A 15,144-nucleotide genomic window follows, 5' to 3' on the forward strand; every position below is an offset into this window, starting at 1 on the left:
CCCACTCCCTTTCTCCCCTTTTCCGTTCTGTATCTTCTCTAGAAGAATCTTGCTGCGACCATGCTACACCATCCTCCAAGGTCTGCCAAGTCCCATCTTCTCTGTCAAGTCCAGTGCTAATGAGGACTGGGTCTTCTGGTTTTCCCCTGGGCTTCAGGTGCAGTTACTGTCTGTATTACTCCAAGGTGGAGGGCTGCTCAGAGTGGAGAGGCACAGGGGCAAGGAGATCTGTTAGAAGCTGATGCTTGGGACTGGAGCCATTGTTCTAGAATATTCTAGGAGGATGAGCAGGCCCTCCCTGTCATCAGATGAGCCCAGGCTAGCCGCAGCCAGGGCCTCCGTGACATCCACATTCCTCTAGTGCCTCTGCCATCCACCTGCACCTTAGAGACCCCCTCCTGGTTAAGAGTTACCCCCAAAGAAAACACCACAGTTAGAGATTTTAAACAAAATCTATTTTCCGCAGAAAGTCAGCAGTCCCACAGTTCCATTCATCTTTCCATTGTAACATGTTTAGCAATATCTCGCGCTCCCAGGCCCTCGCCTCCCTGCATGGTAGCTGCCCTTCGTCTCCGTGATTCTCGCAGACACAACCCTCAAGGAGTTAGGCTGGAGGGAGACCCCCTGCCCACAGCTTACGTGAGAAAGATCCAACAGGCTCAAGGCTTTGCTTGACCAAAAAGATCACCAAGCTTCAAAATAATCCCCAAACCAGCAACAATTCAAATAATATTAAATATTACTCAAGACGTAGAACATTTTGTATCACAAAACGGAACTCATCCTATCTGAAAATTACAGTCAAATTAGTCCAGCGTGTGGATGGGAAGGCTGGAGGAGAATAAATAGTCGTTTCTCATCATCTGGCTTGGTCTTGGTGTGGCTGGGGGAGGTCAAGTCTTCCGGGTGGGAGATTTTTGAGCCAGGTATTTCATGTAATTCTGGACCCACTTCTCCTTGGGGTCGGCACAGACGTCCTTGGCCAGTTTGGTTCTGAAGCTGTGGATGAAGGAGCGTTGGCACAGTTAGATGAAACACTTGAGGGTTTTATCCAAGGGATAACTCATTGGACTCTAAAACCTGCTTGGCCCACCTGCCACAGGTGAGGCAGCCGCCCTGGGACTGGAGGAGGGAGGGGTGTGGAAAGAAGAGGCCTCTGGTGGTAGTCACTGTTCTTGTCTCCCCAGGAGACCTTGGCCTGACATCCGGCAGAGCAACCACAAGGGTGCCAGCCGGCGCCCATTCAGGGAGCGGGGAGTGGGCTGTTGCTGGCTTTCTTGGGATGTTACATCGTTACATCAATGTAACGATGGGAGGATTTGAATTGCATAGTCTAGTTAGATCTTATCTCCTGAGTATATGATCCCAAGTTAGTCTGATGTCTGTCTTCTGGGGAGAGCTTTGGACCTGGTGGAGGCGGAGAGTGGAGTGGGGTGAGGTGAGGTGGGGGGTGAGGTGAGGGTGTTTCTACCCACATGACGGCTTCCTGGGGGCACTGGCTGCCAGTGATTCGATAGCTCCTCAGCCTCTGCAAGGGCATCTTCTTACTGTTAAACTTGAAGCAGCAAGCGGCCAGGGCACTGAGGGCATCTAGATAGAAAGTCAAAAAGAGAAAGCCTTTCAGGAGGGGCTAGGTTTTTCTCAGCTTGAACGCAGCAGGACGCGTCTGTAGGGGAAGAGAAGCAAAGAGGTAGACGTGATCTTATCCGCTCCAGGTCCAGTGCTCTGGCGCTAGGCCCAGAGATGGAGTGGGACCTGGAACATGTGGTTCAAGATTTCGAAGACGGTTCTCTCTGCTGCACGGTGGGGATGAGTCATTGCTGACCGGGGGAGGCCAATGTGACGGGTCCTGGATATGACCCACCATCTGCAGAGATTGGGAAGATCAGCCAGGGTCCAAAAGGCCTCAGTTTTGGAGTGGACAGCTGAGGTTTTATTCGGGCTCTGCCATGGCCTGGAGGTGGGGGAGGGGAGGCCTCCTCCTGTTTCAGCGTAGGCTTCTGCTTTCTGTCTTTGAAATTACATGTTAAAGTGAAGCTCTGAGGAGCCTTGCTGCTAGGATAGGCTAGGAAGTGAGACACTTCGGCTCAGAGCTTCCTGGAAGGAGAGAGAAACAGAGGGAGAGAAAGAGAAGGAGGGCGGGAGAGAGATGGAACTTGCCTGGCTGAGCCAGCCCCTGGGGGCTGAAGGTGGCCATGGTGAGCAGCAGGCACAGGAGGGCTGCAGAGACCTTCATGCTGGAGGGCGAGGACGGGAGCTTCGGCCTGAGAGTTGTTGGTTTCTGGGCTGGTCTCAGCTTCTCTGCAGCTCTGCAGCTCTGCCTGCCTTTTATAGGAAGCAGGGAGGGTGGGGGCTCCCAGAGGGATCTTTGCCTGGGAAGGGTCATGGTCAAGTTAGGATGAAGGGGGGTCCCGAATCTGCTGAGCTGGAGGCTGGGCTGCCAAAGCGCTTTCCAAGAAATGTAAGACGGAAGCTGTAGGCTGCAGCCGGTGGCACTGTTTCCGTCCAGCAGCCCAGGCCGTGCCAAGAGAGCACAGATGTGCTGGCACTCATCACAGGAAGTGATCCAAGGCACTGTTCCATGGCCTGGCTTTCTCCAAGATGAAAAGGAGGCAGTGAAAAAAAAACCTCTTAGGCATTCACTCCTGATGAGGGACATACCGTTACCGTCATGCCCATTTACAGAAGACACTGAGGGACCAAGAGATTAATGACAATAACTTAAAGTCTCATGGGAAGTGAGCGATGACGCAGGAAGATAAAGCTAGACTATTTACATATAATCACCAAGGCAGTTTCAGACTTTCATTTAGGTGCAGAAGTCTTTTTCTCAGCCAAGTTTCATGTGGAAGTCCCATACGTGAAGCAAACCAAAGCCAGCTGCTGGTGACAGGAGCCCCTCACATCACATATTGGTGCCCCTTTCGGCCGCTCAGGCTCAGAGGGATATGGTTTGAAAACCACTGATTGGTACAGGTCCCTTGTTTTCAGGAAGGACCTTTGGGTTTCCAGAGCTGTCGATGGGAGAGGGTTGAGGAGTGGAGCAAAGCAGTGGGCTCTTTGCTCCTGTGCCTGGCTCCCTCCTGCAAGGGGTGTGTGCCTGAGCTAGAGCTAGGAAGTGCCACCAGGGGCATGGGGGGAAGGAGGGGACAGCTTGGACTCTGATGGAAAACCTGGCAAGGCCCTTTGCCTGAATGTTGCCGTTCCCCACGCTCCCTCCTGGCTCCCAGACTTTACTTACTTTTTGCACCTGCCTGGAATACTCTCAACTTTTCATTCCTGTGAGTGTTTCCACTCTAGCAAAACAAGCCCAGCGAGAGCAAAAGAAAGGAAATAAAGAGCTAAGATTAGCGAAATAGAAAAGAATGTATCCCGGAAAGGGTTGAGGGAGCCCGAAGCTGGTTCTTTGACGAGCCTATCACATAGCTAAAGCCGTCCCGAGACTGACCAGGACGAAGGGCACGAATAGTCAACAGCAGGAATAGAAGAAGCGGACGTCACCACCAAGCCTGTGGACGCTGAAGAAAATAAGAACCACATGCTAACAAATTTGATTTAGATGAAATGGTTGACTGTCTAAAGAACATAACTTACCAGATTGCAAGAAAAAATGAAAAAAAAAGTAATTCTAAAACTATTTAAAGAATGGAATTAGTAATTGAAAATCTTGCCACAAATCATCCTCTGGGCCCTGAAGGCTTCAGTAGCTAGTTCCTCCAACCATTCCAAGAAATGTAACTCCAGTCTTACACAATCTCTTCCAGAGAATATCAAGAGTGTGTACACTGATCAACTCACTTCATGAATCTTAGGACTTTCATACAAAAAAAGTTGTCAAGAACATGTGAGAAAAGAAGATCGCAACCTTGCCTCTCCAGACACACATTCTGTTCCTTTCCGTCCTCTTCTCTGGCCCGGGAAGCTCAGCTATGAGGCTCGCATCAATGGGACCGCAGATCTTCTGGCTTCGGGCTGGGGTCGGACACAGGGGAGCCCCACAGCGAGCTGGAGGGAGGGAGGAGAGCTCCAGTGAAGTGCTGGCCCCTCTGTTGTCTCCCCTGTGTCTCAGTCTCGATGTAGCCCTCAACCAATGGCTTCACTTCTCTCCATGACTCTCTCCATCCAGGTTTGGGGACCCATGCTGTGTCCTTTTCCCTTCGGGTCTAGGGGTGGTCACCACATTGTGATTAGCCTCCGAATACTGAAGCAGCCCTGTGGTTTCTCCACACCCAGCCCACATCTTAGTAAAGATAGTAAAGATCTTAGTAAAGATCTTTATTAAACTCTCCTCAGGTCATTCAAATTTGTGTCCTCTGTTTCTTTCTGGGACCCTGACTGGCATAGGTTTGGGTACCAGAAATAGACCTTCCAAATGGGATTTTGGAACTAGGTTGCTGATATATTTTAGGAGCACAATGATGGCGTCTGTTGGCAGCATGATTACTTAAACGATCACCAGTAGTATGGCAGGCTGTGTTTTACCAAGCCCTCTAGGCGATTCTGACGTGCACTAAAGTCTGAGAACCGTGGAATTACAGCCTACCCACGGCCAGCTCTCATCTGGAGTGAATAGCCCCCAGAGAGCCCTTCAGGATGCTGCCCTCCTCTCACGACCTCGTCAAAGCATCTCTTGATGCCTCGATAAAGGAGACGTGCCCCGGCCTTCCCAGGGAGGGCACCTAGGAGACAACTGAGCAGCTTACACATAACGGATCCACTTCAATGGATCCACTTCAACATATCCACGTCTCTGAGCCTTTGGACTCTTTCTTAACATTCCAGGGAAGTTCCAGCACTTCAACTTCACTGACCGCAGGCTACTTTTTAAGTCTAGACTCCAATTAGCCAATCTAGCTAAATATTAACCTCACTCCCATTGTGCTAACACATTAAGTCCTGAATTCTGGGCCATTCCCATGCCAATGGCCATTCCCGTGCCAATGAGTTGACTGATTGAATCTTGTGTTATTCTCCTCTTAGAATCCGTTCCCACACATGCCCCTCAAACTTTTCTCCAAATCGAGTGGACGAGGGGACATTCAAACCCTGCCATCTGTAAGGAGTCTGTCTGTCCTTCCCTCTGCTCCAGGCCCTATCATCTTATAGAAGAGTAGGTTTAGAAGCCTGAGGTCTGGAATCAGCCAGACATGGGGTCAAGTCCTGTATCCGCCATTTACTGGTTGTGTGGTTTGGAGCAAATTGCTTACCTCTCTTAGCCTCTAAGAGGAACTGATTTCTAATTATTACCTCACTGTGATGTTATGAGAATCTTGTGAGTTATGCATGGAAGGTGCTCAGCATAGTGCTAACACTTTCCATTTCTAATAAGCCCCAGTTGCGGCTGATGCTGCTGGTCTGGGGACCATGGTGGGAGAAACACGGCTGTAATGAAGCTGGATTTGGATCTCAGTAGGAGGAATGGGATCCTGGGGTGGCAAAGGCCTGACAGTGGTGCTTATGAAGCAGCAGAAACAAGGTGGGCACAATCACCCCAACAAGCCCCAGGCCTGGAGTGGTAATCAGAGTGTTTTGACGAACACTACAGGATCTATGGGACCCCGTGACATGAAATAGATGAGATGCTTACTAAGGCACTGTTGGGCTTTACGCAGCAAATTCTAGGTTTCATGGGAAGAAACCTAATACAAGCCTTTTTAGAAGAGATTCATGGCCTCTTACCTGGTCATCAGAGTTACCCCAGTTCATATACTTTGAGCCCCTTATGGGTGGAGGGGTCAGGTCTCTTTCAGGAAGAGCCCTGTAATGCCGGGTTGCCAGATGAAATACAGGACATTTAGTTAAATTTGAATTTCAGATAAACAGTGAGTAATTTTTTGGAATAAATATGCCCTTGGCTAAACTTGGAAACCCATGGGTCTGTAATATAAATCTTCCCCAAGCCTTCCCCTGGGGAGCCTGCTGCCCTATTCCGGGGTCTCTCCGCACAGGGGAAAGAAATACTGACACCCTCTGGGATGATTTGATGATGGCTCTAAATGGTTGGCATTCTCGGGAGACCTGAAAATCCACCCACTTGCCGATCGGAGTGGGAATTTAAGAAGGCCCTATACCAGTTGCTCAGTTATGTCCAAGCAGAAAGGTCAGTTAGCTCTTTTCCAGCTCAATGATCTTTACACATAGAAGTCTCTAGAACTATAGAATCCTGTGATTTTAGAATCACGATTTTGCTGTAGAGCCTTGCTGTAGAGTCTTTGCACGCAAGCATCCTGCGATGTGCCTCCTACAGCCCTGGGCAGTCTTAGCGCCCGACCAACGAAGATCCTAACGTAGTAGGGCTGGCTTCACTATGCCATGTGGTGGTTTTCAGAGGTGTGTTTACCTGCTGAAGTCTCCTCTCAAGGAATAACTTATTGGGGAGCCCGGACACACATCATATTAGAGCTACAGCTGCTCAGGAAAGCAGAGCTGGGGCACCGTCTATTTATATTTCTCCCTGCCCATCTCATTTCACTCTTTAAGGCTCTAAGGAATGTTGAGACAGTGCAGCCTTTCCAGTTTACAGAACAGATGTCTGACTGCTAGAGTGCCTGATAAAAAGGGGAGTGAGCCAGCACCAAACAGCCTTCTCTGCCCCTAAGCCTGGGTCTCTCCAGAGAAAGGCAAGCCATTTATGGAGAATACTGCCATTACCATGCCGGAGGAAAGCCGTCCATCCACCAGCCACGTCAACGTTGCCAGGCCATTGCCTTCTTCCTTCACACCACCTTCTCTGCTATCTCTGCATGTGCTTATAATATCTCATCCACCGTCTTATCACCATCTCATCATCCATCTCTTCCACCTGCAACATCCTTCTTTTCTTCTGGCCCAAACAAGAATCATTTGAGGCCTGGCTTAAATTGTGTTTCATCCACGAGGGCGTCCCAGCCCACACAGATTTCATAGGGGACCAAAACACGCTCCGAAAGGGACGGTTGATGACCTTCCAGAGCAAGCCCTACTACTTCTGGTCCAGCACATGGAGTCATCTTTCTTGGCATTCTCTGGACCAGCATACAGCCAAACATGAATACTTACCCATGATCCCAGGAGCCTAAGAGGCCACAAGGGGGCTCCTCTGTGGAAGATTATCATAGAATCTATCTTCCAAACCAGACAGGCGTCTATGAGGGTTGAACCGGGCAAGCTGGGGTGTGCAGTCCCCCTACCCACTGGAGTGTTGGCATCTTACCAGATGTTCTGTTCCCGATTCAGGTGCTTACAGTTTCTAGTTTCTGCCATCCTTTTGTTGTGGGAAACTCCCAGGATGAATGCCTGAGGCTGCCCCTTCCCACCACTAAAAAGAAAATGCAGGCAGGAAAAACCTTGGATTCGTCACATGCTGGCGCTGTGAGCCAAGAAGCGAAAGTTTTTCTGATGAGGTAGCAATTTTGTGGAAATATTTTTAAAAATATCTGCTGACTTGGATTACTTGGAAAATATTTCTTAAAAAGCATAAAAATATGATAAAGCACTTGCACACTCAGCTTTAAGACACAATCACAGGAAAAAGTTTTTTGTTCCTTGTTTTCTTTCCATGTGAAAATTTTAGGAATCTTACTATGTATAGGTTAGTCTCAGATTTGTTAGCTCATGTTACACCAAAAACCTTGTCAAAAGTCATTGTGTGGCCTTCAATACCTTAATTTCTTAATGGCTGGATAGTTATCTGTTATATGCCATCATTTATCTAGACCATACTCTGTTTTGGGCATTTTTGTCTAGTTTACTGCTACTCTAAGTACTGCTGCGAAGCATATAGTAAATCTTTATCAGCATCACTTTTACGTCATAGACATGGAAGCTGGGTTGCTGGATCAATAGTATAAACAGTTTCAGGCTATTCAAACATATTTTCAAATTTATTTTAACGTCTTTACATATTATACATAAATAAAATTCACAAACCCTACCAGTATTACTTGATTACTTTTTCATCTATGTATACAACATAGAACCACCACTTACATCAAGACTAACGTTTTCATCATCCCCAAAAGTTCTTTTCTGTCTTTCCCAGTCAGCATTCCGTCTCCTAGACATCACCACTATTTTGAATTCTGTCACCACTGACGGCCTATTGTTGAAACTCATATAAATGGAATCGTATGGTATGCATTCTTTTGCGTCTGAAGTCTTGTACTTAATGGAATGCTTTTTTAAAAAGCAAATCAGTAGTTTGTCTTTTTTATTGCTAAGTAATGTTTCATCATATAAATATACCACAGTGTGTTTCTCCATTCTTCCGTTGTTAGACATTGGGGTTGCTTCCAGTTTGGGGCTATTAGGAATAGAGTTGCTACGAATTCCTGTTCAAACCTTTCTGTGTTCACATAGACTCATTTGTCTTAGATATTTACTTAGAAGTGGAATTTTTGAGTCATAGGATAGCGCATATTTACTTTCATTAGGAACTGCCAAACAGCAGGTTCCAAACTTCCCAGCAGCAATGTATCAGAGCTTCAGTGCGTTACATTCCCACCAACACTTGCTGTTATTAACCTTTTCCAAGTCAGTGAGCATATAATATCAATAACTTAAATAAGATGATATATACTTAAGACATTTGTTTAATGTCTTGAACAAAGTTCATCGTGATTTGAAATATGATGACATAACCCCAGAGTTCAGCTGGGTGACACTCATGGAAAACAAATAGATTGTGCCTTGTGCTGTGGCCTGGTGTTAGTTTGGGGTGAGTCTTCAACCCTTTGGAATTTTGGATTTGTGGTCCAGGCACTTTGTGGAACCCTGGACCCAGATGTCCATAGCCAACTTGGCCTTGAGGCTGCGGAAGAGAAGGTGAGAATTGGATGGGGTCTTCTGTGGCTCGGAGGTGCTCCTCCTACCAGCCGACACTTAGCTGTCCTACTGCTCCCAGGGTTTGGGTGTGCTGCCTTGGACTGGCTTACAGGTACTCACCATAGGCTGGGCTCCCGGCTGGCTTGACAATTTTAATCCCAGGCGCTTTGCTTCTCCATCCTACCCTAGCTGACAGACATGGCCAAGTTTCTAAGAGACATGGCCCCTAGAGCTGGAGGGAGCTTGTGAGGTCGTCTGCCAGACCCCCTCGTTTCTTGTCTGTGACACAGTACTACCTCCACTTTTGTGCGGGGCATCTTAATGCCAGTGAGAGAAATTGACTTGCCCTAAGGGACATAGAAAGTCGGGGTCAGTTCTGGGATCAGAAGCCAAGTGTCCTACCTTGCCACATTTCCAAGTGTGCTGGAATTGTGACATCTCTCCCCACGATTGCCAACAACACGCCCTGCTGAGCTGGGTCAGCAGGACAGTGATCTTCTTTGGCTTAGTGAGGGTGTGGTCTTTGTGCTCAGTATGGTGGGCCTCCTGTCTGAAAAAGGAGCCAGCCATGCTCACCAAGTCCAAGGGAATCTTGACCTTAAGAGACTATTAAGAAAAGGATGCCTCACGCTTTCAAACGGGTGCTTGCAAGTGATTGGGATGAGGTCGGGGGTATGATGATGGAGATGAATTCATTCTGGGTCTCAAGAGCGCCAGCCCTCTAAATAGTTGCTTTGTGAGATTCTAAGAGAAAGACCTATGTCCTGGGTCAATTATCCTCCTCCTTCTACAACATTTAACACTCTGTCTGTCGTTCTTCCTGACTTCACCCCTACTGCTGTCTACTGCTGTCTGCTGCATCTTCCCCGCTCTCGGGCCCTCCCGCCCACACTCCAGCCTGTACTCAGATACCGCGTTATTCTTCCTGATGCATGCCTCCGAGTGTGGTTTCCTTCTTCCTATTTTAAAACTTATAGTGCATCCCTGTTACCTGCTGACTTCTCAATCTGAAATTCAAGAACCCCTACAATCTGGCTCCAGCCTTTTGTTCTGAAACTTCAAACTCCTCTGTTTTTCCAGAGCCCAGCTGGATGGGCTTCCTTCCTCTGGCTCACTCCCCTCCTCTCCTTCCCGTACCAGCTCTGAAGAACCCTTTCCATTTCCCATCGCATCCCATCCCCCAAGACCAGCCTGCTGAAGCCTTGTCTTCATTGAAAAGCTGTAAGTGGACCTCTAGGTTATAGACATCTACTTTCCTTTTAGATTTGGTTTCACTCCTGGGATATTACTCTGGGTCTGAGAATTAATTAGATGGAGAAAAACCTCAGATTATGGAGAAAAGTTTGAAGACTGTTGCAAGAGAGACTAGGCAAAGATAGGTGTGGTGACTAAAAAAATAGGAATCAAGACCTTATCTAACAGGGCAGGTAATGATGGAGAGTGGAGCCAAAGGGTTGCAACAGCCTGGTCTGGTCCTTCCAGATTCTCCCTGATCCTCAGTTGAGTCCAAAAGACTTCTTTGAGGATGCCCCATACCCCAAATTGCACACACTGCTACCATTTTTTCCCTCCCAGCTAAATGTTACCCCATGAAAAATGAGACCAAATAGTTTAAAATTATATATATATTTTCTTTGAAAATTCCATAGTCATCTAATAACATTAATTTCAACAACACCACTCCATAGCACGCATTTGACTTCAGGAGCACCGATTTCCTAAGAACGTACAAGTGTTTTGCTCCGATGATCCATGGGAGGACCTCACAACGTTACAGGGAGGCAGGAAGGAGAATGACGCCATCTTGCCATGAGCTTCACTGAGCTCTCAGAAAAGAAAGCACATCTCCAAATTTTGCATTGTGCGTTCGCGAGGATTCGTGGCAGACAAAGTCAAAACATCAATAACTTAAATATAAATATTATTTAAGAAATGTTATGCTTTAAATTATTAACCAAAGTGTCTCTTTTTAAATAATAAAATAATATGACTCTGCATCTAGAGAAGGCTGGGGGAAAATAAATAAGATTTTCCTCAGGCTCTGACTGTCTCTCAGGCCAGGTGTGAAGGTTCAAGGCTTCGGGGTTTGGGATCTTTGGTCCAGGCGCTTCATGGTATCCTGGACCCACTTCTGCTTGGGGTCAGCACAGATCTCCTTGTCCACTTTGGTCTTGAAGCTGTGGGGGAGAGAAGGCACAGTTAGATGGAGCACCTTGAGGATTTTGCCCCGCCATATGGCCCATTGGCCGCTAAACCTGATCAGCCCTTGCTCCCCGGGTGAGGGGCCTGGTTTGGGACAGGAGGAAGGGAAGGATGGGAGGAAGAGGCCTCAAAAGGAAGCTCTGCTCTTGCCATCCCAGGGGAAGGCCTCCAGGCTCTTGGGTGAAGGAAACTGGAGGATGTGACCAAGCTCCTAGAAGGGATGCCTTCTAGAAGGGAGTGAGTATGGATTCCTTCTTGCAGCTCAATTTCTCTTGGAGCAAAGGGCCTTTTGGATTAGATGGCATATTGATCTGACTCATTTGGACATGAATCCTGACTCTTTCCCTCCTATAGAACTCAGACAGAACTTTTGGCTGACGGTGCCGGGGCATGGCGCACTCACATCACAGCTTCCTGGGAACACTGGCTGCTGGTGATTCTTGTGTAGCTCTCCAGCCTCTGGATGGGGACTTTTTTCTTGACCACACCAAAGCAGCAGGTGACTGGGATGGAAACTGCATCTGAAAAACATTTTGCAAAGAATGAGACAAGTTAGGATGCATCGTAAATTTGCATTGGCAAGGGAAGGAAGAGAAGGTAGGAGAAGACAAAGTAAATATACAAGTTCTACCTATGACTCACCCCTCCCAAGTTCAGTGCCTTAGCCCAGGTCCCACAAATAAACTATTACTCATGAGTCAGTTTTCTCTGTTGAACTGTGGGGCACCTCACTGTTGACTGGGTAAGAAGAGAGCTTGTGTAACAAGACTAATCCTTGTAGTGTCATTGGGAGGGTCCACTAACTCAAAACTTCAGACTCTGGGAAAATAAGCTCTAAGGACTTCCTTCCTAGCTATCGGTCCCCATGGGCTTTAGAGCCAACACACATCACCTGCTGAGATGCCTCTGGGTCCTTATCCACCTCACACAGCCACTGTTCTGGAAGCTACACTGAACCATAATCCAAAATTTGAAACCTCAAGCAATAGTTTCTTCCTTTCCACTACTCCCACTAGTGTCTCTTTCCAGAGCTGGTGTCAGGAAAGGTCATGGGGACTGGCCTCAGCGGCCTGGACATCTAGTTGTGGTTCTGCCTCTGACTAGCTGTGACACGATGGCTCTTCTTATTTCCCCTGTTGACTTCACTTTCTCCGTCTTTATAATGTAGGCTACCTGCAAGCATGGGATGACTCATGCTTAGCTGTTAGGACCTGCGGTAGTTAAAATTTTAAGCCTCAGGAAGAGAGAGGTCTTACCTGGCTGAGCCAGCATGTGGGTGCTGAAGGCAGCCACTGTGAGCAGCAGGCACAGGAGGGCTGCGGAGACCTTCATGCTGGAGGGTGAGGATGAGAACTTCAGCCTGAGAGTTGTTGGCTTCTGGTTGGTCTCAGCCTCTCTGCTTCTCTGGCTCCCCTGGCCACTCTGCCTGCCTTTTATAGGAGCAGAGAGCGTGGGCCGGGTCGTGAGCAAGGAAGGATGAAGGGAGACCCTGAATGTGCTGAGTAGGCACCAGACCCTGAGGGTGATTTCCAAACAATGAGAGAAGGAAGCTGTGAAGTTTCTATCTTTGGTTAGACTCTGTGGAGCAGAAGTGGAAGGGTATGCGGCTGTACCCAGCAAAGTGTAGGAAGTGACCTCATTGGACTATAAAGAGCCGTGATTTCTTTGAAATGGAAAGGATCTGCTGGAAAGGAAGAATGGAAGCTGAGGTCATGGGGAAATGAAGAGAATTAAGGAGCCGACCTTCCCCAGGGCTCAGGAGGTCTGGGATGGGCCCCCAGTCTTTGCCTGTACTCTCTCTCAGACTCAGGGCCCCGCCATCCTAAACGAGTCAGGCTCCTGTAGGTGCCCACACAGGTAGCTGGATAGAAGCTTGGCGGGAGGACAGAATCTAGGAAGCTTCAAATCCTAATGCCCTGGAATCTTATGTGGTGGAGCATAAGAACTGGACAGCACATGCTGATCTTGTAGGGTGGTGTTTCCCAAATATTTTATTTAGACACTAAAGTTTCTTTCCAAGCAAAATCATATGGAGAAGCCCAATATTTCATGCAGATTCAGGTAGAATGGGTTTGTTTGAAAAAGCCTTCTCAATTCCCTTCGTTCATTGACAGTGGGGCAGGGGGTGGGGACACAAAGGGAAGGAACTAGGTTCTCAATCCACCGACCTTGTCTACTCCCCTCCAATTGTGTATCTACCATTACAGTATCATATAGAAGCTTTACTGCCCTAAACATCTCCTGTGTTCCTCCTATTCATTCTTTCCTCTCTCCCTGGCAAATCTCTGGCTACCCCTGATCTTTTTATCTCTCTGTAGGTTCTATAAAACCTACAGAGGTTTTAGATATAAAAAATATATATTTTATATACAAAACTCTGTAAAAAGAAGTTTTACAAAAAATCATATAGTTTTTTCAGGCTGGCTTCTTTCATTAAGGGATATGCATCTAAGTTTCCTCCATGTCTTTTCATGGTTTGATAGCTCATTTCTTTTTTCTTTTTTTGAGGAAGACTAGCCCTGAGCTAACTACTGCCAGTCCTCTTTTTGCTGAGGAAGGCTGGCCCTGAGCTGACATCCGTGCCCATCTTCCTCTACTTTATATGTGGGACGCCTGCCACAGCATGGCGTGCAAAGCTCATTTCTTTTCATTGCTGAATAATATTCCACTCTATGTATGTACCACAGTTTATCTATTTATCTATTGAGGGACGTCTTGGTTACTTCCACTTTTTGGCAATTATGCATAAGCTGCTATAAACATTCGTTTGCAGGCTTTTGTGAGGATGTAAATTTTCAACTCATTTGGGTAAACATCTAGGAGCGTGACTGCTGGATCACATGGTAAGACTAAGTTTAGCTTTGTAAGAAGCAGCAAAATGGTCTCCCAAAGTGTCTGGACCATTTTGCATCCCCACCAGCAACGAATGAGAGCTCTTGTCACTCCACATCCCACCCAGCATTTGGGGTTGTCAGTGTTCGGATTTATTATCCTTTTAATGTCCATGGGATCAGTAGTGATGACTCAATTTTATTTCTGTTATTAGTAATTTTCGTCTGCTCTCTTTTTTTCTTGGTTATTCTAGCCAGAGGTTTATCAATTTTATAACTGTTTTCAAAGAATCAGCTTTCAGTTTTTCAAAGAATCAGCTTTTCATCGATTTTCTCTATTCTTTTCCTATTTTCAATTTTATTAATTTCTGCTCTAGTTTTTATCAATTTTTTCTTCTGCTTGCTTTAGGTTAATGTTGCTCTCCTTTTTCTAGTTTGCTAAGGGGAGCTTAGATGATTAATTTTAGATCTTACTTCTTTTCGAATATGTGCATTTAATGTTATAAATTTCCCTTGAAGTATAGCTTATGCTGCATCACACAAATTTTGATAAATTGTATATTTATTTTTGTTTAATTAAAAATATTTTTAAATTTCTCTTGAGATTTCTCCTTTGACCCTAGTGTTGTTTAGAAACATATTGTTTAATCTCCAAATATTTGGGGATTTTCCAGATATCTGTTATTGATTTCTAGTGTAATTCCATTGTGGTCTGAGAGTAGACATTGCATAAATTCTTTTATCTTAAAAATTTTAAGCTGTTTTATGACCCAGAATGTGGTCTATCTTGGTAAATATTCCATATGATCTTGAGGAGAATTTGTGTTTTGTTTTTATTAGGTGGGGTAGTCTATACAAGTCAATTAGCTCCAGATGATTGGTGGTGTGTATATTCTTATGGATTTTCCTGTTGGCTCTGTCCGTTACTGATAGAATCTTCAACTATAATAGTGACTTGGGTATCTTTCATTAATTTTGGAAAATTCTCAGCCATTATTGCTTCAGATATTTCTTCTCCTCTTTTCTCTGTTTCTTAATCCCAATGGTATTCCCATTACATGCGTGTTAGACCTTTTGCAATTGTCCCACCGTTCTTGAATATTCTGCTCCATTTTTTTCCTTTCCATTTTCCCTTTGTGTTTCAGTTTGGGAAATTTCTAATGATGCTGATTCTTCCCTTGGCCATGTCCACACTAACAGCAAGCTCATCTAAGGCATTGTTGATTTTCTGTTACAGTGTCTTTGATTTCTAGCATTTCCTTGTTTTTTATTAGAGTCTATCTCTTTGCCTACCTTATGCATCTGTTCT

General features: G+C 46.2%; 2 protein-coding genes across 2 annotated transcripts; both read right to left on the reverse strand.

Moving 5' to 3' along the window:
- Positions 1 to 893: 893 nt before the first annotated feature.
- On the reverse strand, positions 894 to 2,236 carry CCL13 (C-C motif chemokine ligand 13). Its single transcript, NM_001163887.1, is given in 3 exon segments — positions 894 to 999; positions 1,476 to 1,590; positions 2,161 to 2,236. Coding segments are annotated over 3 exon segments (297 nt in total).
- An 8,173-nt stretch (positions 2,237 to 10,409) lies between these two features.
- CCL8 (C-C motif chemokine ligand 8) lies at positions 10,410 to 12,409 on the reverse strand. The gene is made up of 3 exons (NM_001081864.2): positions 12,261 to 12,409; positions 11,408 to 11,525; positions 10,410 to 10,979 (listed from the first exon to the last, which is right to left on the reverse strand). Exons 1-3 carry the CDS (start codon positions 12,334 to 12,336, stop codon positions 10,874 to 10,876), a joined length of 300 nt encoding a protein of 99 aa, NP_001075333.2. The 5' UTR covers positions 12,337 to 12,409; the 3' UTR covers positions 10,410 to 10,873.
- Positions 12,410 to 15,144: the final 2,735 nt, after the last annotated feature.

The sequence above is a fragment of the Equus caballus genome, chromosome 11 (genome assembly GCF_041296265.1).
Source record: "Equus caballus isolate H_3958 breed thoroughbred chromosome 11, TB-T2T, whole genome shotgun sequence".
NCBI classification, from domain to species: Eukaryota; Metazoa; Chordata; class Mammalia; order Perissodactyla; family Equidae; genus Equus; species Equus caballus.